This window comes from Schistocerca cancellata, chromosome 9, assembly GCF_023864275.1.
Source record: "Schistocerca cancellata isolate TAMUIC-IGC-003103 chromosome 9, iqSchCanc2.1, whole genome shotgun sequence".
NCBI lineage: Eukaryota > Metazoa > Arthropoda > Insecta > Orthoptera > Acrididae > Schistocerca > Schistocerca cancellata.
The window spans coordinates 9,404,898-9,429,992 of NC_064634.1; the positions used below are offsets into that span (position 1 = coordinate 9,404,898).

The 25,095-nt window shown below is 45.1% G+C and overlaps 1 protein-coding gene across 1 annotated transcript in view; it reads left to right on the plus strand.

Moving 5' to 3' along the window:
- The window catches only part of LOC126100691 (T-box transcription factor TBX1-like), a 196,820-nt gene that overhangs the window by 55,391 nt on the left and 116,334 nt on the right, over positions 1-25,095 (plus strand). Inside the window, exon 2 of the mRNA XM_049911307.1 lies at positions 15,454-15,701. Coding sequence (XP_049767264.1) covers positions 15,454-15,701 — 248 coding nt within the window. The remainder of the gene's footprint in view (positions 1-15,453; positions 15,702-25,095) is intronic.

A 25,095-nucleotide genomic window follows, 5' to 3' on the forward strand; every position in this document is an offset into this window, starting at 1 on the left:
CTATCGGTGAGCGAGCGGTTGTATATGATTGCTAAGTAGGGAGCTATTGTATCAGCGTAATCTGAAAGGGACCTAATCGGTATACAATCTGGACCTGAAGACTTGCCCGTATTAAGCGATTTGAGTTGCTTCGCAACCCCTAAGGTATCTACTTCTAAGAAACTGATGGTAGCAGCTGTTCGTGTTTCAAATTCAGGAATATTCCATTCGTCTTCCTGGTGAAGGAATTTCGGAAAACTGCGTTCAATAACTCCGCTTTAGCGGCACAGTCGTCGGTAACAGTACCTTCGGCACTGCGCAGCGAAGGTATTGACTGCGTCCTGCCGCTTGTGTACTTTACATACGACCAGAATTTCTTCGGATTTTCTACCAAATTTCGAGACAATGTTTCGTTGTGGAACCTATTAAAGGCATCTCGCAACGAAGTCCGTGCCAAATTTCGCCCCTCTGTAAATTTTAGCCAATCTTCGGGATTTCGCGTTCTTCTGATCTTCGCATGCTTTTTCCGTTGCCTCTGCAACAGCGTTCGGCCCTGTTTTGTGTACCATGGGGGATCAGTTCCATCTCTTACCAATTTATGAGGTATGAATCTCTCAATTGCTGTTGCTACTATATCTTTGAATTTGAGCCACATCTCGTCTACATTTGCATAGTCAGTTCAGAAGGAGTGGAGATTGTCTCTTAGGAAGGCTTCTAGTGACACTTTATCCGCTTTTTTAAATAAAATTATTTTGCGATTGTTTCTGGTGAATTTGGAAGAAACGGTATTGAGCCTAGCTACAACGGCCTTGTGATCACTAATCCCTGTATCAGTCATGATGCTCTCTATTAGCTCTGGATTGTTTGTGGCTAAGAGGTCAAGTGTGTTTTCGCAACCATTTACAATTCGCGTGGGTTCGTGGACTAACTGCTCGAAATAATTTTCGGAGAAAGCATTTAGGACAATCTCGGAAGGTGTTTTCTGCCTACCACCGGTTTTGAACAAGTATTTTTGCCAACATATCGAGGGAAGGTTGAAGTCCCCACCAACTATAACCGTATGAGTGGGGTATTTATTTGTTACGAGACTCAAATTTTCTGTGAACTGTTCAGCAACTATATCATCGGAGTCTGGTGATCGGTAGAAGGAGCCAATTATTAACTTAGTTCGGCTGCTAAGTATGACCTCCACCCATAGCAATTCGCACGGAGTATCTACTTCGACTTCACTAAAGATAAACCACTACTGACAGACACAAACACTCCACCACCAATTCTGTGTAATCTATCTTTCCTGAACACCGTCTGAGACTTCGTAAAAATTTCTGCATATCAGGCTTTAGCCAGCTTTCTGTACCTATAACGATTTCAGCTTCTGTGCTTTCTATTAGCGCTTGAAGCTCAGGGACTTTCCCAGCACAACTACAACAGTTTACAACTACAATTCCGACTGTTCGTTGATCCAAGCTCGTCCTGTATTTGCCATGCACCCATTGAGATTGCAGCCCACCCCGTACTTTCCCGAGGCCTAAAAAACCGCCCAATCCACGCCACACAGCCTCCGCTACCCGTGTAGCCGCCAGCTGAGTATAGATTTAAGTGTTAGTAAGTCGTTTCTGAAAGTATTTGTATGGAGTGTAGCCATGTATGGAAGTGAAACATGGACGATAAATAGTTTGGACAAGAAGAGAATAGAAGCTTTCGAAATGTGGTGCTACAGAAGAATGTTGAAGATTGGATGGGTAGATCACATAATTAATGAGGAGGTAGCGAATAGAATTGGGGAGAAGAGGAGTTTGTGGCACAACTTGAGAAGAAGAAGGGACCGGTTGGTAGGACATGTTCTGAGGCATCAAGGGATCACAAATTTAGCATTGGAAGGCAGCGTGGAGGGTAAAAATTGTAGAGGGAGACCAAGAGATGAATGCAGTAAGCAGATTCAGAAGGATGTAGGTTGCAGTAGGTACTGGGAGATGAAGCTTGCACAGGATAGAGTAGCATGGAGAGCTGCATCAGACCAGTCTCAGGACTGAAGACCACAACAACAACAACAACGTTCGTAAGTTAAAGACACAGAGAAGTTAATGACATTACCTGCCAGTGGGCACTGATTTAAATCAGTGCGGAAAGTTGAAAATTTGTACCAGACTGGGATTCAAACCCGGGTCTCCTTCTTACTAGGCAGACACGCCGACCACTGCGCGTTCCTGACGCAGTGGTCATGGCGCTGCATACACTACCCTAGCACGCCTCCCGTCGTACATAAGTTCTCGACATAATCATACACTACCGATGTAGTGCCCCTTGCCCATCATACTCATTACTCTTGGCATTTCAGCGATTCCCATGAGAGTTGGAGCGTGGTGTCCATCCTCACTGAAGTGAAAATTGGCCGCCCTCGCCTAAATTATATACGTGATGTCTGTTCTTTCGAACAAATCAGCCGCGTCACTTAGGTTCATGGTATTTGTAATTAGGCATCTGACAGTTTTTTAAGATAAATAAAAGTGGTTTGCTCGAGATCACAGTATGTGTCCTCTAATAAATTATATGGCAGACAATGTTAAATAGCCAGTATGACGGCTGGAATGTGTCATGAGAGACAAGTAACCCCTCCTCCCCTGTGTTAGCCTGTATCTCAAAGCAATCATTTAGTATCAGCTGGCAGACAACATTGGAAACTGTCGCCTACAGCCGTCCTTATGGTCTTGTCAGTTGATGGTTGGAGAGACGACATCAAAGTTACAGACAGTCTGCTTATACCAGTCATGTTGGCCACTGATGGATCGTGATAACCCCTTTACCATCAACTGAGACCTGAAGATAGCGCACTGAAGCGCCGAAACTGATAGCTACACAGCAAATAAGGTCATGAGGACGGCCGTAGGCGTTCCATATTCTTACAATAGTGAACGGTCGTGGTCCCCCAGATTTCCAGTCAAAAGGATGGACACATACAGGAACATTATAAATGGCGACAAGGGTTACCCTTTTTGTAAAATATGGAACGTGATTTTTTTTTATTCTGTACGTTCGCGGCTTATAAAACGGCCGCCGTTCACTGTATGACTGTCAGAAAATGAAATGAAATGGACTGGCGGGTTCCTAGATAACAGTACGCAACATGTCATTCTCAATGGAGAGAAGTCTTCCGAAGTAAGAGTGATTTCAGGTGTGCCGCAGGGGAGTGTCGTAGGACCGTTGCTATTCACATTATGTATAAATGACCTTGTGGATAACATCGGAAGTTCACTGAGGCTTTTTTGCTGATGATGCTGTAGTATATCGAGAGGTTGTAACACTGGAACATTGTACTGAAATGCAGGAGGATCTGCAACGAATTGACGCATGGTGCAGGGAATGGCAATTGAATCTCAATGTGGACAAGTGTAATGTGCTGCGAAAACATAGAAAGTAAGTTCCTTTATCATTTAGCTGCAATATAGCAGGTCAGCAACTGCAAGCAGTTAATTTCATAAATTATCTGGGAGTAGGCATAAATTAAAATGGGATGACCATATAAGATTAATCATCAGTAAAGCAGATGCCAGACTGAGATTCATTGGAAGAATCCTATGGAAATGCAGTCCGAAAACAAAGGAAGTAGGTTACAGTACGCTTGTTCGCCCACTGCTTGAATACTGCTCATCGGTGTGGGATCCGTACCAGATAGGGTTGATAGAAGAGATAGAGAAGATCCAACGGAGAGCAGCGCGCTTCGTTACAGGATCATTTAGTAACCGCGAAAGCGCTACGGAGATGATAGATAAACTCCAGTGGAAGACTTTGCAGGAGAGACGCTCAGTAGCTCGGTACGGGCTTTTGTTAAAGTCTCGAAAACACACCTTCACCGAGGAGTCAAGCAGTATATTGCTCCCTCCTACGTATATCTCGCGAAGAGACCATGAGGATAAAACCAGAGAGATTAGAGCCCACACAGAGGCATACCGACAATCTTTCTTTCCACGAACAATACGAGACTGGAAGAACCAATAGAGGTACTCAAGGTACCCCCCGCCACACACTGTCAGGTGCCTTGCGGAGTATGGGTGTAGATGTAGATCATTCTGTTCCGGCGAGATTAGCAAACAGCGTTCCCGCCTGAAGATGGCGGCCAGATGCACAGCTGAAATACTGGTTCTAGATGACCGTATGATCCGGCTGCAGACCCATACAAAAATATCAATAGTTAACATGACGAGAAAGTCTACGTAGTCGCAGGAACTGCTGGTGTTCCGCGATGGTGCTGTCCCTGTGTGACGTACTTAAAGGAGGCATCTCACTGAAGTATTGAACCTGGCGCTCATTCGTAAAGCAACTGTTTGCGATGTATGCGTTTGATTTTTACCCAGAGATCACAGTGCTAAATAAAATTATGAAGCTGCTTTACACGCGTAATGCACAACACGTCCGCGCTGATGTATTACAAGGGGTCAATCAGTTCTTCTTGTCCTAGACGTAAATTGATGTTCAAATATTAGTAACGAACCGTTGCACACAAATACTACTGCGCTATTTTCACTTTGAAATACTATGTATATAAATCAAAGGAATAGTTTTGATAATGATAATTCGGAATCTATTCATTATCCTTTAATAGCCTGTCCTTCACTTTAATGGATTGGAAGTTTCAATTCCAATTATTTATCTACCCCGGATCAAATCAGAACATTGGCAAAACGGACGACATTCACATTATTCCAGTTAAAGCAGTTTTAGGTGTTCTAGTTAGACTTGTCCGCCCCAGTAGCTGAGTGGTCAGCGTGACGGATTGCCGTCCTCCGGGCCCGGGTTCGATTCCCGGCTGGGTCGGAGATTTTCTCCGCTCAGGGACTGGGTGTTGTGTTGTGTTCATCATCATTTCATCCCCATCCGGCGTGCAGGTCGCCCAATGTGGCGCCGAATGTAATAAGACCTGCGCCAAGGCGGCCGGACCTGCCCCGCGAGGGGCCTCCCGGCCAATGACGCCAAACGCTCATTTCCATTTCCATTTCCATTAGTTAGACTTGAGTAGAACGCACGGAAGTTTGATATGACCTCGTTAAACTGTCAGAAACGTCCTTCTTTGTGATGTTGCCCAACTTGCGCCTCACATTGGCTTGAATGTTGAATGTCGGTTATATTGTCAAAGCTTTCCAAAACGTTTTGGAGAATGTCTTGAATACTTGATTAAGAGATGGAGCTCCATTTCAATTTGCGAGACAACAACGTTGACACACTGCGGCATCACGTCCACCACTTACTCCGCCTGCTCACAACCGACTGGCGGCTCGCGCATCTGTTGTTTACAGTTGTTAGTTGAAGCAGACACCGGAGTTACCGCTCTGACGCCGTTTATACGCCAGGAATAAAACCAGCCTTGTAACTTTTTGGTTGGACAATGTTCGGCCTTGACGATCTTTCAGCACTTCCCTGGAAGACTGGGAAGTAGTGGCTACAGTACGTTACCACGTTACCTCTGTCACTGAGGAACAGTCCGAACAGTGGATGCACTTTTTTTTTTTTTTTTTTTTTTTGCTCGCAAAGGAAGTTTGGCAGCAGAATCCACGAGACTAATGCATCAGCGTACCGTGACATCACAGGTTTGTTATGACATCCAGAACGAGATTTTCACTCTGCAGCGAAGTGTGCGCTGACACGAAACTTCCTGTCAGATTAAAACTGTGTGCCAGACCGAGACTCGAACTCGAGACCTTTGCCTTTCTCACGGAGCTCAACGACAACTGGCTGAAGGTCCAGGTGGCACTATTCTCTCATGAAAGGATAAAGAAGCTGATGATACGGTTTGACGAATATATGAAAACCGCGAAGAGTGAAATTTGCACCCGTACTAAAACCTGTGAATCTGGGTTAGAATGTTAAGTCGCGGCTTACCTGCACCCGGGGAGTCCTAGACCACCAGAAATGCTCCGTTTGTCCGCAGTGAGGTACAGTGCCGTGCTGTCCGAGCCGCGCCGGCGCTGCCATGCAAATGACCAACATCGCAAAATCGTCCTACTGCCGCAGGAACAGCATAACGATCTGCGGTACACCCTTTCACACTCTCACATTACATTACATTATTTAAATCCTGTTTCTTCTTCTATCGTGATGCCCAGTGTATCTCATTATGACAAATCATGTGATTTCGTTGTCACCTTAAAAAATTCTTTTAGTTGTTACGTAAGGTATTTCATGAGCCATGCTCTGTCCATGTACTTAGTATACAGTTTTTAATGCTCATTTATCTTCTACTTCGTAATAATGACTGTCATATGCAGAATTGTAATTATAAAGCAAATTGTGTTCGTGTTGGGAGTCAGATATGGAGGACGTGGACATGTAGCGCTGAAAGTGGGAAGGAAAGCTGTGCGGAGCTAGGCAGTTATACACTACTGGTCACTTTACTGCTACACCGCGAAGATGACGTGCTACAGACGCGATATTTAACCGACAAGAAGAAGATGCAGTGATATGCAAATGATTAGCTTTTCAGAGCATTCACACAAGGTTGGCGCCGGTGGCGACACCTACAACGTGCTGACATGAGGAAAGTTTCCAACCGCTTTCTCATACACAAACAGCAGGTGACAGGCATTGCCTGGTGAAACGTTGTTGTGATGCCTCGTGTAAGGAGGAGAAATGCCTACCATCACGTTTCCGACTTTGATAAAGGTCGGAATGTAGCCTATCGCGATTGTGGTTTATCGTATCGCGACATTGCTGCTCGCGTTGGTCGAGATCCAATGACTGTTAGCAGAATATGGAATCGGTGGGTTCAGGAGGGTAATACGGAACGCCGTGCCGGATCCCGACGGCCTCGTATCACTAGCAATCGAGATGACAGGTATTTTATCCGCATGGCTGTAACGGATCGTGTAGCCACGTCTCGATCCCTGAGTCAACAGATGGGGACGTTTGGAAGACAACGCGCATCTGCACGAACAGTTCGACGACGTTTGCAGCAGCATGGAGTATCAGCTCGGAGACCGTGGCTGTGGTTGCCCTTGACGCTGCATCGCAGACAGGAGCGCCTGCGATGGTGCACTGAACGACGAACCTGGGTGCACGAATGGCAAAACGTCATTTTTTCGGATTAATCCAGGTTCTGTTTGCAGCATCGTGATGGCTGCATCCGTGTTTGGCGACATCGCGGTGAGCGCACATTGGAAGCGTGTATTCGTCATCGCCACACTGGTGTATCACCCGGCGTGATCGTATGGGGTGCCATTGGTTACACGTATCGGTCACCTCTTGTTCGCATTGACAGCACTTTGAACAGTGGACGTTACATTTCAGATGTGTTACGACCCGTGGCTCTACCCTTGATTCGATCCCTGCGAAACCCTACATTTCAGCAGGATAATGCACGACAGCGTGTTGCAGGTCCCGTACGGGCCTTTCTGGATACAGAAAATGTTCGACTGCTGCCCTGGTCAGCACATTCTCCAGATCTCTCACCAACTGTAAACGTCTGGTGAATGGTGGCCGAGCTACTGGCTCGCCACAATACGCCAGTCACCACTCTTGATGAACTGTGGTATCGTGTTGAAGCTGCATGGGCAGCTGTACCTGTACACGCCATCCAATCTCTGTTTGACTCAATGCCCAGGCGTATCAAGGCCGTTATTACGGCCAGAGGTGGTTGTTCTGGGTACTGATTTCTGAGGATCTATGCACCTAAATTGCGTCGAAATGTAATCACATGTCAGCTCTGGTATAATATATTTGTCCAATGAATACCCGTTTATCATCTGCATTTCTTCTTGGTGTAGCAATTTTAATGGCCAGTAGTGTATATGCGAATAATCCTAGTCTTAAGTTATTACGAAAACGCATGTTACCTACATTACAGTTACCATACTAATCCAAGGGTATGGATATGTCTTATTTTATATAAGTGGCAGTCAAATGAAAACGAAACGATTAGAAAAAAAGTAAGTAAGTTGTATTCCAAAATTTGATCATACATTTATCCCACTGCGACAAGATGGTCAGTCCCCCCATGACAAAAATGTGTGCAGTTACGTGCGGAACCCCGGCTGATCCCTGGCGAGCACCTCAACCTCCGAAGCAAATCGACAGCCGCGAATGTCTTTCTTCAGAAGTCCAAAAATGTGGAACTTGTATCGTGAGAATCGGGACTGCTTGGAGGATGTGTAAGGGCATCACAACGAAACTTCTGCAGCATATTCGAAACAGTCTTGACAACATGTGGGTGGACGTTATCCTGAAACAGAATGGTGCCGTCCAACAGCATTCCTGGGCGTTTGGACGTGGTGGCGCGGTCGAGTTTTTGCAAAGTGTTCACTTGCTTTGTGCGTCTATTATGGTGCCGTGTTGCAGTGATCGGCGGACCGTTGCAGTTAAGGAAAAGAGGCATTGCGACGTCCTCGGGGATGACGTGCTTGTTGTTTCGACTAAAGTTCAGAAGTTTCGCTGGGAAACCCTTATACATCCTCCACACAATCCCTCGGCAAGCGATTTCCATATTTTTGGAGTTCTGAAGAGAGAGATCCGTGGACGTCGATTATCCTCACGCGGGAAGATGTAGGTGTGGGTACAATTATAGTCGCGCAGGCAACCCCTAACACTTTTCCTGGAGGGACTGACTTGCTTATCTTACAGAAGAATAAACGTATTAACACACATGAGCTGGACGGTTCTAGGCGTTTCAGTCCGGAACCGCGCTACTGCTACGGTCGCAGGTTCGAATCCTGCCTCGGGCATGGATGTGTGTGTTGTCCTTAGGTTAGTTAGGTTTAAGTAGTTCTAAGTTCTAGGGGACTGATGACCTCAGATGTTAAGTCCCATAGTGCTCAGAGCCATTTGAACCATTTGAACACACATGACGATAATTTTTAAATAATAAACAGTTGACTTACTTTTTTTTCCATCTGTCTTGTTTGCATTTCTCGCATATTTAGTTTAAAGGATGCTTTGTCAGGTAGAAGACAAACGATTTCTAAATCCGTGTTTGTAATAAGGTTTTTACGTTTCTCATTGCAGATTTGGAAGACCCGGTACCAACAAGCAAACATTACCAACATGACATATTTTAAGGAGAAACAAGCACACTTGCAAGACATGACCCTGAATGTACAGCGTTAAGACATGCGGGCACACCGGTTGTTTGTAACTTGCTCCGCCCCCACTGCAGCCGCTAACGCCCGAGCGCCAAGTACTGTACAGGGGGGGGAGGGGAGGGAGAAACCAGAGCTGTCCTAGTCGCGAGATGCTGAAGGCGAGTGAAGAGGAGTGTGCAGAGAGCCACGGCTGTCCATAGCCCTTTGAAATATTGTCGGACAACACGTGTTACTCCGGGCGAAAAATAATAAGTAATATATATACGTAACATATCAGCCTCATCCACGTATACGTTCAGTAGTATTTTAACAATTTTCTGTAAATATAAATTCACCTGAAAATCAAAATGAATAAACCTAAGCGAGTGAAGAACCATTATGAAATGTAGTCCATGATTTTCGACTTTCAATTTAACCATGCCAACCTCGTTGAAGAATTGCGCGTCTCATTCTAATGTACTTCACTTTAACAGTGCCAGCTTTAAAATCCAAAGAAAATAAAGAACAAAAGCAAAATAAAATAGCGCTGAACTGCTTCTTCAATGACGTATTCATTCGTTTCAGCCATACGATCTGCATTTATAAATCGCGAAAAAAATTCGAAGCAAAAAAATCTCTAGCACCAGCTACAGATGAGAAACCGTTTTTTTCTTTTTTTTTTTTTTTTGACACAACGAAACAGAAGTTCATGTCTCTGCACTGTACAGCACTTAGCTTTCGGGCATTAAGCGACTGCAGTGGACAGCGTGATTGACAAGCAGTTGGAGGGCAACTTTAGAAGTTGCATGTTCAGACGGTCATAACTGCATACTATCGGATTAGTGGCGCAAATTATCACGCGAGATCGATTGCTTTGGCTGATATCCAGAAAGTGTGCGAGTTTTCTCCTTAAATCGTGAGGTGAAGTCTGTAATGATTATTTGTAAATAAAAATTTTGTGATTGCGTCCGATATAAGACGGAAAGAAATTATGGTGTGCTCCGATTACAGTTCTTGAACGAATGCATGATCTCGCGGCGATATCCAGCAATAAAACGTTCTCGGGTTTCAAGCCGTGTCGCGTGGTTAGCTCCCCACCAGCTTCCCGCCATTGTCAAGCGGTTGACTGTCGTGTGGACGCCGCTGCCGTGCTTATGGAGCCGAGCTGTCGCCAGTGACGTCACCAGCTGCAGTCCCACACCGTATATGGTAATATTTTGGTGGCGCGCCCGCCGCTTCCACTTCAACTGCCCAATGACAGGATCACAGGCCGTAAGGCCGTACTCAGCTGCAGTCCACGGTCTTTGTTAAGGGTTTCGTCCGATATCTTGATCTCCATTGCTTCATTTATTACGCTGTCCCAGAAGCGGGTGGTTCGTTTAATAATACGAGGGCTATCCACAAAGCACATTACGTTTTCGTTTGTGTCCGTTAGGGGCGGGGCTAGCGCGGCCATCTTGGTGTCATGGCATTCCGCCGCTCAGTCGGCATCCTGCCGTGCTAGTGAGAGGTTCGTGCTGTACTCCGTTGAGTTGCTGTGACAGTTTGAAATGTCAGCGTTAATTGAAAATGCCGCGAAGTGTGAAGTGCGTGCTGCAATAAGGTCTCTGACTGCAAAAAAACTGTACACCGATAGAAATCTATCGGCAGCTTTGTGAAGTGTGTGGGGACAACATAATCACTGAAGGTGGAGTGCGTCAATGGGTCATAAAATTTAAAAATGGCCGAACCTACGTTCACGACGAAGAGCGAAGTGGAAGACCCAGCATAGTGACTGCCGAACTTGTCGAAAAAGTCGATGCCGCGGTCCGTGAAAACCGTAATTTCACAATAACGGAACTCTCTATGAGTTTTCCACAAATTTCACGAAATGTGTTGCACGAAATCATTACCGAAAAGCTTGGTTACCACAAGTTTTGTGCAAGATGGATACCAAAAATCTTGACAGAGATTCACAAAAATCAGAGAACGGCTGCAGCGTTAACGTTTTTGAACGCTTACGAGAAAGATGGCGACTCATTACTCGATCGCATCGTTACTGGTGACGAAACATGGGTTAAGCATGTGAACTGCGAGACCAAATTGCAGTCAGTGCAGTGGGGGCACACAAATTCCCCCCAAAAACCCAAGAAATGCATGCAGACAATGTCGGCAAGGAAGGCGATGGCGACTGTCTTTTGGGACAGAAAAGGTGTGCTTTTTGTGGATTTCCTGGAAAGAGGCACTACAATAAACTCTCAAAGGTATTGCCAAACTCTGCACAACCTCAGAAGAGCAATACAAAGCAAGCGCAGGGGAAAGTTGGGCTCAAAGATCTTGCTGATTCACGACAACGCCCGGGCCCACACGGCAAATGCCACTCGTGAAGTTCTCGAATCTTTTAAGTGGGAGTTGTTTCCTCATCCGCCGTACAGTCCCGACCTGGCACCGAGCGATTTCCACTTATTCCCAGCAATGAAGAAGTGGTTGGCTATGCAGCGTTTTGATGACGACGCACAGCTTCAAGAGGAGGTAACCACGTGGTTGAAGGCGCAGGCGGCCGAATTTTACGACGAAGGAATTTCCAAGCTCGTCCATCGCTACGATAAGTGCCTTAATTTAAATGGCAACTATGTAGAAAAGCAGTATTTAAGTGTAGCTTTCATCTGTATATAATAAAAAAATTTCAAATACTTTATTTATTTTTAATTCCAAAACGTAATGTACAGGGTTATTACAAATGATTGAAGCGATTTCACAGCTCTACAATAACTTTATTATTTGAGATATTTTCACAATGCTTTGCACACACATACAAAAACTCAAAAAGTTTTTTTAGGCATTCACAAATGTTCGATATGTGCCCCTTTAGTGATTCGGCAGACATCAAGCCGATAATCGAGTTCCTCCCACACTCGGCGCAGCATGTCCCCATCAATGAGTTCGAAAGCATCGTTGATGCGAGCTCGCAGTTCTGGCACGTTTCTTGGTAGAGGAGGTTTAAACACTGAATCTTTCACATAACCCCACAGAAAGAAATCGCATGGGGTTAAGTCGGGAGAGCGTGGAGGCCATGACATGAATTGCTGATCATGATCTCCGCCACGACAGATCCATCGGTTTTCCAATCTCCTGTTTAAGAAATGCCGAACATCATGATGGAAGTGTGGTGGAGCACCATCCTGTTGAAAGATGAAGTCGGCGCTGTCGGTCTCCAGTTGTGGCATGAGCCAATTTTCCAGCATGTCCAGATACACGTGTCCTGTACCGTTTTTTTCTCAGAAGAAAAAGCGGCCATAAACTTTAAACCGCGAGATTGCACAAAACACGTTAACTTTTGGTGAATTGCGGATTTGCTGCACGAATACGTGAGGATTCTCTACCGCCCAGATTCGCACATTGTGTCTGATCACTTCACCATTAAGAAAAAATGTTGCTTCATCACTGAAAACAAGTTTCGTACTGAACGCATCCTCTTCCGTGAGCTGTTGCAACCGCGCCGAAAATTCAAAGCGTTTGACTTTGTCATCGGTTGTCAGGGCTTGTAGCAATTGTAAACGGTAAGGCTTCTGCTTTAGCCTTTTCCGTAAGATTTTCCAATCCGTCGGCTGTCGTACGTTTAGCTACCAGCTTGCTTTATTCGTCGACTTCCGCGGGCTACGCGTGAAACTTGCCCGCACGCGTTCAACCGTTTCTTCGCTCACTGCAGGTCGACCCGTTGATTTCCCCTTACAGAGGCATCCAGAAGCTTTAAACTGCGCATACCATCGCCGAATGGACTTAGCAGTTGGTGGATCTTTGTTGAACTTCGTCCTGAAGTGTCGTTGCACTGTTATGACTGACTGATGTGAGTGCATTTCAAGCACGACATACGCTTTCTCGGCTCCTGTCGCCAGTTTGTCTCACTGCGCTCTCGAGCGCTCTGGCGGCAGAAACCTGAAGTGCGGCTTCAGCCGAACAAAACTTTATGAGTTTTTCTACGTATCTGTAGTGTGCCGTGACCATATGTCAGTGAATGGAGCTACAGTGAATTTATGAAATCGCTTCAATCATTTGTAATAGCACTGCACTTTGTGGATAGCCCTCGTATAAGTCTCGTCGAATGCAATTCGATGTTCGTTCTCTAATGCATGTTCGGCTACATCTGATTTTTCGGGATAGCGTAGGCGGTAAAGCGTTACATGTTTTACGCGGCGCACTTCAATGGTGCAGACAGTCTGCCCGACACAAAACTCCCCACACCCACAATGTATTTTGTATATTCCAGGTGTTCAGAGGCCTACATCCTTTTTCATAGGCTTCATTTGTTGCAGAATCTTTGCTACGGGCCGGAAGACCATTTCGATTTTATGTCTCGTCAGGATCCGGCTAATCTTCTCTTTCCTCGATCCACAAATTGGGGAAAAAACTCAGTCTTCTTCGTGTCTTCTTCGGAGGCCTTCTGCTGTCGTGCCCTAGATGAAACTGCTTGAGAAATTTGTCTGCTGTGTCCGTCTTCCGCTAACCACTTGGCGTCGCTTGAAACCCAAGAATATTGTTGTGTTGGCAGAAGAGCCAACACAGTGTTACGAGTGGAGGCCTAAATGCTCGTGTTTTGGCTCACGTAGGCTGGCGTGAGGAGGGATGGACTATACTGGCGTGAGGTCTGGAACATGAGAAGGAATTAGAATTCAGAAAGCGGGCGGAATTAGTTTGATACTTAATTTTAATCCATTAATGATGAACGGCGCTCTTGACGGTACTTGATTCACAATATTATTTGTTCAGAATACAGTCTTGAAGTAACTAGTTGCAGTAACTGAATATGGCGCCTTGCTAGGTCGTAGCTAATGACGTAGCTGAAGGCTATGCTAAACTGTCGTCTCTGCAAATGAGAGCGTAAGTAGTCAGTGAACCTTCGCTAGCAAAGTCGGCTGTACAACTGGGGCGAGTGCTAGGAAGTCTCTCTAGACCTGCCGTGTGGCGGCGCTCGGTCTGCAATCACTGATAGTGGCGACACGCGGGTCCGGCGTATACTAACGGACCGCGGCCGATTTAAAGGCTACCACCTAGCAAGTGTCTGGTGGCGACACCACAAATATCTTCTTAATTACGTGTGTAGTTCGACCATTTGCATTTCTGTCTATGAGTGCACACGTAAAACTTCTCGGGTCTTCTACCTATCGGGCAAGTTGCGGAGTTCGACAGAGGGATTACGGATGCTCTCATTCGACCTTTTCTAGGCGCCAGCTTCACTGAGCTGAAAGGTCATAGGGCACAGTGGACAGGACAGCAGTAAGACAGATATTTGAAGTACAGATCGCATATAAACATTGTCTATTTTTTTCTTGGTTCAGTAGACTGTTGGAAGTTAATATTCTGAATAGCCCTCGCAGTAAACGGCGACCAGCTGCACTTACGCGGCCGGACCTTACAGGACTATTACAAATGATGGAAGCGATTTCATAAATTCACTGTAGCTCCATTCATTGACATATGGTCACGACACACTACAGATACGTAGAAAAACTCATAAAGTTTTGTTCGGCTGAAGCCACACTTCAGGTTTCTGCTGTCAGAGCGCTCGAGAGCGCAGTGAGACAAAATGGCGACAGGAGCCGAGAAAGCGTATGTCGTGCTTGAAATGCACGCACATCAGTCAGTCATAACAGTGCAACGACACTTCAGGACGAAGTTCAACAAAGATCCACCAACTGCTAACTCCATTCGGCGACGGTACGCGCAGTTTAAAGCTTCTGGATGCCTCTGTACGGGGAAATCAACGGGTCGGCCTGCAGTGAGCGAAGAAACGGTTGAACGCGTGCGGGCAAGTTTCACGCGTAGCCCGCGGAAAATTGGCTCATGCCACAACTGGAGACCGACAGCGCCGACTTCATCTTTCAACAGGATGGTGCTCCACCGCACTTCCATCATGACGTTCGGCATTTCTTAAACAGGAGATTGGAAAACCGATGGATCGGTCGTGGTGGAGATCACGATCAGCTATTCATGCATGGCCTCCACGCTCTCCCGACTTAACCGCATGCGATTTCTTTCTGTGGGGTTATGTGAAAGATTCAGTGTTTAAACCTCCTCTACCAAGAAATGTGCCAGAACTGCGAGCTCGCATCAACGATGCTTTCGAACTCATTGATGGGGACATGCTGCGCCGAGTGTGGGAGGAACTCGATTATCGGCTTGATGTCTGCCGAATCACTAAAGGAGCACATATCGAACATTTGTGAATGCCTAAAAAAACTTTTTGAGTTTTTGTATGTGTGTGCAAAGCATTGGGAAAATATCTCATATAATAAAGTTATTGTAGAGCTGTGAAACCGCTTCAGTCATTTGTAATAACCCCGTACTCCTGGTGTACTGCCCAGCCAACACTGTGATGATGCGACTGATTGTGTGAGAGTTCGGCCAGCCGGCGACTGACGCCCCCCGTCGTGCTGCCGCAGCGTGCCTGCAGAGCGCGGGCAAGGCGAGCTGCGGCGACTTCGGCGGCAAGGCGGCCGTCACCTCTTCCGGCGGCGGCTCCCCGGAGGCGGAGGACTGCGGCCGCGCCAGGGCCGCCGCCCCCAAGGACGCGGCGGAGGCGGCGGGGGCGGCGCCCGTGCACCCCAAGCTGGCGGCGGCGGGCGCCGCGCTCGAGATGAAGCCGCTGTGGGACGAGTTCCACGAGCTGGGCACCGAGATGATCGTCACCAAGGCGGGCAGGTGAGCGACCGCAGGCCGCGCGCCGCTTACTCCCCTTCCGCCGTCTCCCTGTCCCGTGCTTCAGCGACACCTTGCAGGAGGTACACGTCTGCTCACAAGGCGCCAATCATGAGTTCGAGGGGGCCTTCAATAAGTAAAGCAGCGCATTTTTCCCTCGCAGTTTTGGTTTAAAAATCCGTAACTTGTTGTGGGGCATGGTGTAATACTCCCGCTTCATCCCCTACAGTTTCATGAAGTTCCGACAGGTGGCAGCGCTGTACATAGCCTTCAAAATGGCGCCTGTAAAGGAGGTGCGTTCCAAACAAAGAGGACACTGAGTCTTTTTTTTTTGGCGGAAAACCAGAGTGTCGCAGATATTCGTAGGCGCTCTCAGAGAGTCCAGGTAGGCCTGACAGTGAACAAAAGCACGGTGAGTCGTTGGGCAAGCCGTCCGTCATCCATCGCGAGAATGTTGCACAAACCTGTGCGATTGCCCGCTTGCCGGCCGGCTGGACACAGCTGTGACACCTGCAGTGTTGCAGGTGGCCGACGGCTGACAATCAGACACCTCGCTAATCAACCGGACCTCTCTGTTGGTAGTGGTTGGTCGGTTGGTTTAAAAGAGGACGGAAGGGACCAAACTACGAGGTCATCGGTGTCTGTTGCAAGTGCTGACACGCTCGTAACACGGCCGGGAGTGCGAATGGGTGGGGGGACCCTTTAAACTGGCTGCCGAAAAGTGACCGTTTCTTGACCGTGCGCCCTGTCCACACCACGTACCTGATAATCCCGCGGCGGTCGTACTGTTCTGCTCCACACTGCTGCTCGCTTGCCTGAAATTATCCATCGAATTATGGTTCAAATGGCTCTGAGCACTATGGGACTTAACAGCTATGGTCATCAGTCCCCTAGAACTTAGAACTACTTAAACCTAACTAACCTTAGGACATCACACAACACCCAGTCATCACGAGGCAGAGAAAATCACTGACCCCGCCATCGAACTATGCAAGCGGGTTTAGTGGAACCACCACGCCCCCACAACCGCACGAGTGGTCGACTGTGAAGAGCGGACAAATTGAGTGGCTGGGCGGCGGCCATTAGAGTGGTAAACTGACGCGCGGAGTTCGAATGTTTATACATCGCTTTTGGTTATAAAATGCCTTCCCTTGAGTTAGGTCGCAAACATAATGCCTCATTTAATTACGTTACTACAATATACTTTTTAATTTATGAACAAACAGCAACTAGTCACCGTTTATGAATTTATCTTACGTACTACATGGAATCTGCCGTAGCTAAAAGTTATGTACTGGACCCCTAGCAGTTTTCGTAGTTCATTTTCAATAGATGTACGCAAAATGCATCAAAATGCTCGAAGATTTTCCCACTATATTAATAGATATTTTCTGACTCTACCTTGCTTTAGATTTCATGACGAGGAGTGCGTTATATATGGCATAGTGCTTTGGCAACTTACGACCAAATTATCAAGTTTCAACCTAACCTAGACCATGAAAACACTACCGATCTTTCTTCAAAATGATCAGAACATATAAAATGGTATTCTGTCGGTCGGAAATCTTCCCTCCTGACAGCTTGTAACCATTTTTGTAACAGCTGTGCTTTTGAGAAAGGAAACCTGCAAATAGTTGCACAGACATTATGCTAATACCGTGTTACAAAAACATTTATTAAGCACGTGCACCGACATACAAAACAACTTAAAGTATTCACATACCTGTGAAATGTAATATTCGTTCCTTTCTCGAATTTATTTGTACAATTAATCGCTGCACAACTCTTCACCACTGTACTTCTTTTGACTGGAATGTACAGACAGTAGAATTACGAATAACAAATACTGTATGTACGCCCCAACAAATGCACAACGTTGAATCAGGGTATTCATAAACAACAATACTACACAACACATCAGACTACAACCACTATAATGGCGTCCAGCCGAAGGTTCAAATTATCCCGCGACTGCAGCGCCATCAGTGAGTCTAGTTATTTTTTACAAGGTCTTTGGGAGCCGCTCAACGTTAAAACACGACACTGTTCTACGTCTGGTATGAACAACTATATTCTGAGACGACTAAAGGAAAGTCGCAGGTTGCACTGTTTACATTCTAAGTCATAAATGTTTATCCCAATTAACAATCTTGATGGTTATCTGTCAACAATATCACTCAAGATGAGCGTACGTAACCGACGCGACGCGGGTGATTGTTGATGATTCGGGAGCCGAATGAAAGAACGAAAGTTCTTACGCTCGTCACACATACAGACATCTGGTAATAGTCCTCCTTGACACTAGTAACGATATAACACTGTTCGTAAAGCTAATTTTTTTTTCAGTTTCTTAGTTCTTACTTGTACGAGCGTGCGCGTAACCGTCGCGGCGCGACTGATTGTTGATGATGCGGAAACGCGACGCCCGAACGCACGTCCTCACGCTCTCTGGCACTTGCTTGCACTCTTTTGTGGTAAATAGTATTACTGATTCACGTTAGTCCATTCTTGGAGACCGAACACGGCGCGGATGATTGATACTGTACGGTAGGACACACAACGAGAGGATACACAAATACGTTATCGACGGCACTGCTCATTTTACCAGATGCCAAGTTTGTTTTGTTTGCCGATGATACAAACATTGCAATAAATAGCAAATCAAATGTAGTCTTAGAAAGATCAGCCAATAAAATATTTGTGGACATTAATCACTGGTTCCTAGCCAATTCTTTGTCATTAAACTTTGAAAAAACACACTACATGCAGTTCAGAACTTGTAAGGGGTCTCCCAAGAGTATATGTCTAACATACGATGACAAGAAGATAGAGGAAGTGGACAGTGTTAAATTCTTGGGATTACAGCTTGATAATAAATTCAACTGGGAGGAGCACACCACAGAACTGCTGAAGCGTCTTAACAAATCTCTGTTTGCAATGCGAATTTTGTCAGACATAGGGGACATAAAAATGAAAAAACTGGCATACTACGCTTACTTTCATTCCATAATGTCATATGGGATTATTTTTTGGGGTAATTCATCAAGCCAAGCTAAAATTTTCCGGGCACAAAAACGTGCAGTAAGAATTATATGTGGTGTGAACTCAAGAACATCCTGCAGAAGCCTGTTTAGGGAACTACGGATACTAACTACTGCTTCCCAATATATATATTCCTTAATGAAATTTGTCATTAAAAATATATCACTTTTTCAAACCAACAGCTCAATTCATGGTATCAATACTAGAAATAAGAATAATCTTCACAAGGATTTAAAGTCACTTAGTCTTGTACAAAAAGGTGTGCATTATTCAGGAACACACATTTTCAGTAACTTGCCAGCAGCCATAAAAAGCTTAACAACCAATGAAATTCAGTTTAAGAGAAGCCTAAAGGATTTATTGGTGGCCAACTCCTTCTACTCCATTGATGAATTTCTTAGTAAAACCAACTGATTTGTATATAAGTACAACATAACTTCTGCACAATTTCAGTGCAGTAATGTGTTCACTGAAAATTTGTGTGTCTGTGTGTCTGTGTGTGTGTGTGTGTGTGTGTGTGTGTAAGAATAATCTAACTTCTGCACCATTTCAGTGCAGTAATGTGTTCATTGTAAATAAGTATTACAGTAGTTGTATTACATGTTTATTACCTTATAAATAAATAAAAAATATTTTATTTTAAATTCAGTGCATTAGTATTTGTAAAATGACTCTTAGTGTTCATTAAAAAATGACGATCATTCCACTTGGGACCTGTGGAATGGTACATTAGCTTATTTGTTTTAATTGTAAATATTTGTCATGTATTGTTGTTTTTATGACATGTTCCACATCCTGGAGGACCTCCTCACTACGGATCAATTGGAATGAAAGTAGATCTAATCTAATCTAATTTTCAATTACTTCTTGACGCACTTTCCTCTGAACCATTTCATATATCATCACTTTACTGCAATAGCACTTACAGCAACACTTCGACTTCCATACTAACAATGCTTCTTACATGCAGAGCTGTCCACAACACAACGTAAGAGTTCGGTGTCCCGCACACGACTCTATACAGACGCGACTGCCCGCCAAGATACTCCACGACTAAGCCAGCGATGTGACAATACGCTTACACACTTATCCACGAGTTGGAATATTCAGAGGTGTGTACACGCTGGGTTGCCCACCGTCTAACGTAAGATCATCAAGAGCTACGAAGAATCATCCATGCGGAATTGCTTGCGCGCTACAAGGATGATCATGACAAATTTTAGTAGAACATTGCATCGTCACAGGCGATGAAACGTGGGTTCACCACTTCGAACCGGAAACAAAACGCCAGTGCATGGACCGGCGCCTCTCCTCCCAAGATAAAGTTCAAAGCCGCTCCGTCAGCCGATAAAGCCATGCCGACGGTACTCTGGGACGCTGAAGGGCTTATTCTGCTTGGTGCCCTCCCACACTCTGCAACGATCAACTCTTAATGGTATAGTGCTACCCTCAGGAAACTGAAGGAACGACTTCAGTGTGTTCCCTGGCACAAAAATGAAAACGACATTCTCCTCGTCCGTGACAACGCAAGGCGTTACACAACTCTGCACACCCAACTTCGCTGGACCGTTCTTCTTCGTCTACCCTACAGCCCGGACCCCCCGCCTTCCGAGTTCCATCTGTTTGCTCCAGTGAAGGATGCATTTTACGGGAAGCAGTACGTGGATGATGGGGAGATTATCGATGCAGAAAGACGTTGGCTCCGACGTCGAGCAATAGAGTGGTACCGTGCGGGAATGCATGTCCTTCCAGTAGGGTGGCGCGAGGCCGCTGCATCGAACGTGGGTCACGTTGAATAACACAGTCTTGTAGCGGAGTGGGGAATAATATAGTATACAGGGCAAAAAGGTGAGAATTTAAGGAGATGGTACCTGGATAAACTGAAAGAACCAGAGGTTGTACAGAGTTTCTGGGAGAGCATGAGGCAACAATTGACAGGAACGGGGGAAAGAAATACAGTAGAAGAAGAATGGGTAGCTTTGAGGAATGAAATAGTGAAGGCAGCAGAGGATCAAGTAGGTAAAAAGACGAGGGCTAGTAGAAATCCTTGGGTAACAGAAGAAATATTGAATTTAATTGATGAAAAGAAAAAATATAAAAATGCAGTAAATGAAGCAGGAAAAAAGGAATACAAACGTCTTAAAAATGAGATCGACAGGAAGTGCAAAATGGCTAAGCAGGGATCGCTAGAGCACAAATGTAAGGATGTAGAGGCTTATCTCACTAGGGGTAAGATCGATACTGCCTACAGGAAAATTAGAGAGACCTTTGGAGATAAGAGAACCACTTGTATGAACATCAAGAGCTCAGATGGAAACCCAGTTCTAAGCAAAGAAGGGAAAGCAGAAAGGTGGAAGGAGTATATGGAGGGTCTATACAAGGGCGATGTACTTGAGGACAATATTATGGAAATGGAAGAGGATGTAGATGAAGATGAAATGGGAGATACGATACTGCGTGAGGAGTTTGAGAGAGCACTGAAAGACCTGAGTCGAAACAAGGCCCCCGGAGTAGACAACATTCCATTGGAACTACTGACGGCCTTGGGAAAGCTAGTCCTGACAAAACTCTACCATCTGGTGAGCAAGATGTATGAAACAGGCGAAATACCCTCAGACTTCAAGAAGAATATAATAATTCCAATCCCAAAGAAAGCAGGTGTTGACAGATGTGAAAATTACCGAACAATCAGTTTAATAAGCCACAGCTGCAAAATACTAACACGAATTCTATACAGACGCATGGAAAAACTAGTAGAAGCCGACCTCGGGGAAGTTCAGTTTGGATTCCGTCGAAATACTGGAACACGTGAGGCAATTCTGACCTTACGATTTACCTTAGAAGAAAGATTAAGGAAAGGCAAACCTACGTTTCTAGCATTTGTAGACTTAGAGAAAACTTTTGACAATGTTGATTGGAATACTCTCTTTCAAATTCTAAAGGTGGAAGGGGTAAAATACAGGGAGCGAAAGACTATTTACAATTTGTACGGAAACCAGATGGCAGTTATAAGAGTCGAGGGACATGAAAGGGAAGCAGTGGTTGGGAAGGGAGTAAGACAGGGTTGTAGCCTCTCCCCGATGTTATTCAATCTGTATATTGGGCAAGCAGTAAAGGAAACAAAAGAAAAATTCGGAGTAGGTATTAAAATCCATGGAGAAGAAATAAAAACTTTGAGGTTCGCCGATGACATTGTAATTCTGTCAGAGACAGCAAAGGACTTGGAAGAGCAGTTGAATGGAATGGATGATGTCTTGAAGGGAGGACATAAGATGAACATCAACAAAAGCAAAACGAGGATAATGGAATGTAGTCGAATTAAGTCGGGTGATGTTGAGGGTATTAGATTAGGAAATGAGACACTTAAAGTAGTAAAGCAGTTTTGCTATTTGGGGAGCAAAATAACTGATGATGGTCGAAGTAGAGAGGATATAAATGTAGACTGGCAATGGCAAGGAAAGCGTTTCTGAAGAAGAGAAATTTGTTAACATCGAGTATAGATTTAAGTGTCAGGAAGTCATTTCTGAAAGTATTTGTATGGAGTGTAGCCTTGTATGGAAGTGAAACATGGAAGGTAAATAGTTTGGACAAGAAGAGAATAGAAGCTTTCGAAATGTGGTGCTACAGAAGAATGCTGAAGATTAGATGGGTAGATCACATAACTAATGAAGAAGTACTGAATAGGATTGGGGACAAGAGAAGTTTGTGTCACAACTTGACCAGAAGAAGGGATCGGTAGGTAGGACATGTTCTGAGGCATCAAGTGATCACCAATTTAGTATTGGAGGGTAGCGTGGATGGTAAAAATCGTAGGGGGAGACCAAGAGATGAATACCCTAAGCAGATTCAGAAGGATGTAGGTTGCAGTAGGTACTGGGAGATGAAGAAGCTTGCACAGGATAGGTTAGCATGGAGAGCTGCATCAAACCAGTCTCAGGACTGAAGACCACCACAACAACAACACAGGGTGTTACAAAAAGGTACGGCCAAACTTTCAGGAAACATTCCTCACACACAAATAAAGAAAAGATGTTACGTGGACATGTGTCCGGAAACGATTAATTTCCATGTTAGAGCTCATTTTAGTCTCGTCAGTATGTACTGTACTTCCTCGATTCACCGCCAGTTGGTCCAATTGAAGGAAGGTAATGTTGACTTCGGTGCTTGTGTTGACATGCGACTCATTGCTCTACAGTACTAGCATCAAGCACATCAGTACGTAGCATCAACAGGTTAGTGTTCATCACGAACGTGGTTTTGCAGTCAGTGCAATGTTTACAAATGCGGAGTTGGCAGATGCCCATTTGATGTATGGATTAGCACGGGGAAATAGCCGTTTGTATCGAGACAGGTTTCCAGAACGAAGGTGTCCTGACAGGAAGACGTTCGAAGCAATTGATCGACGTCTTAGGGAGCACGGAACATTCCAGCCTATGACTCGCGACTGGGGGAGACCTAGAACGACGAGGACACCTGCAATGGACGAGGCAATTCTTCGTGCAGTTGACGATAACCCTAATGTCAGCGTCAGAGAAGTTGCTGCTGTACAAGGTAACGTTGACCACGTCACTGTATGGAGAGTGCTACAGGAGAACCAATTGTTTCCGTACCATGTACAGCGTGTGCAGGCACTATCAGCAGCTGATTGGCCTCCACGGGTACACTTCTGCGAATGGTTCATCCAACATGTGTCAAGCCTCATTTCAGTGCAGAGCTTCTCTTTACAGATGAGGCTTCATTCCAACGTGATCAGATTGTAAATTTTCACAATCAACATGTGTGGGCTGACGAGAATCCGCACGCAATTGTGCAATCACGTCATCAACACAGATTTTCTGTGAACGTTTGGGCAGGCATTGTTGGTGATGTCTTGATTGGGCCCCATGTTCTTCCACCTACGCTCAATGGAGCACGTTATCATGATTTCATACGGGATACTCTACCTGTGCTGCTAGAACATGTGCCTTTACAAGTACGACACAACATGTGGTTCATGCACGATGGAACTCCTGCACATTTCAGTCGAAGTGTTCGTACGCTTCTCAACAACAGATTCGGTGACCGATGGATTGGTAGAGGCGGACCAATTCCGTGGCCTCCACTCTCTCCTGACCTCAACCCTCTTGACTTTCATTTATGGGGGCATTTGAAAGCTCTTGTCTACGCAACCCCGGTACCAAATGTAGAGACTCTTCGTGCTCGTATTGTGGACGGCTGTGATACAATACGCCATTCTCCAGGGCTGCATCAGCGCATCAGGGATTCCATGCGACGGAGAGTGGATGCATGTATCCTCGCTAACGGAGGACATTTTGAACATTTCCTGTAAGAAAGTCTTTGAAGTCACGCTGGTACGTTCTGTTGCTGTGTGTTTCCATTCCATGATTAATGAGATTTGAAGAGAAGTAATAAAATGAGTTCTAAGATGGAAAGTAAGCGTTTCCGGACACATGTCCACATAACATATTTTCTTTCTTTGTGTGTGAGGAATGTTTCCTGAAAGTTTGGCCGTACCTTTTTGTAACACCCTGTATTGGAAACCTGAGTAAAATCAACCTGTTCTCAGAAAAAAAATTTTTGCATTACTTATTGAACGCCTCTCGTACTGTAGTGTCTTTTACTCTACTAGGCTTTTCTTTGATGAAGATGCGGACTTTCAGCGATGATACAAAGGGGCTTATGTATCAGTTAGAGAAAGGCAACATTGTTCCATGAAAGAGATGAAAAATGTAGCGCGCCTGCTCGTCATTACCGATTTCAGCCAAAGTTTTGGTACATATACACGACATGGCCGGAAATGAAAGTGATGGAAGTTGGAGCTCCAGCTGGCGAAGCGTTTAGGAAAAGTAGCATTTTTTGTGCGATCCGGGCGAGGCATGGAACTCTCTTTCACTCCCTACGTGATTAACGATATTTACTTATTTTTTTATTATGAATCTTACAACTTTTAGTGTAATGCAGTCTGAGGCAAGGAACAATCGTGTGAGTACACCATTACAACATTTCATTAGAAGAGGTCCAAATAGCCTTCCAATCTTCACGTAAACTACAAATTTTACAATCTCTCTTGTGGTATTTTTCATGCAAATGGTAGCAGAAAAATTAGTTTTCCATAAACATTTTTTGTTTCTTATATCTTTAGTGTTTTTTATATCTTTACGGTGTATACCTGCAGAAAACTGACAAACATTTGCATCATTTATCCCAAAATCCATCGCCTTTTACTCTGTACGTTTATCTCTACTGTGAAAGTAGAACATTAATAGTATTCATACAATGGCGATGTACTTGAGGACAATATTATGGAAATGGAAGAGGATGTAGATAAAGATGATACTGCGTGAACAGTTTGACA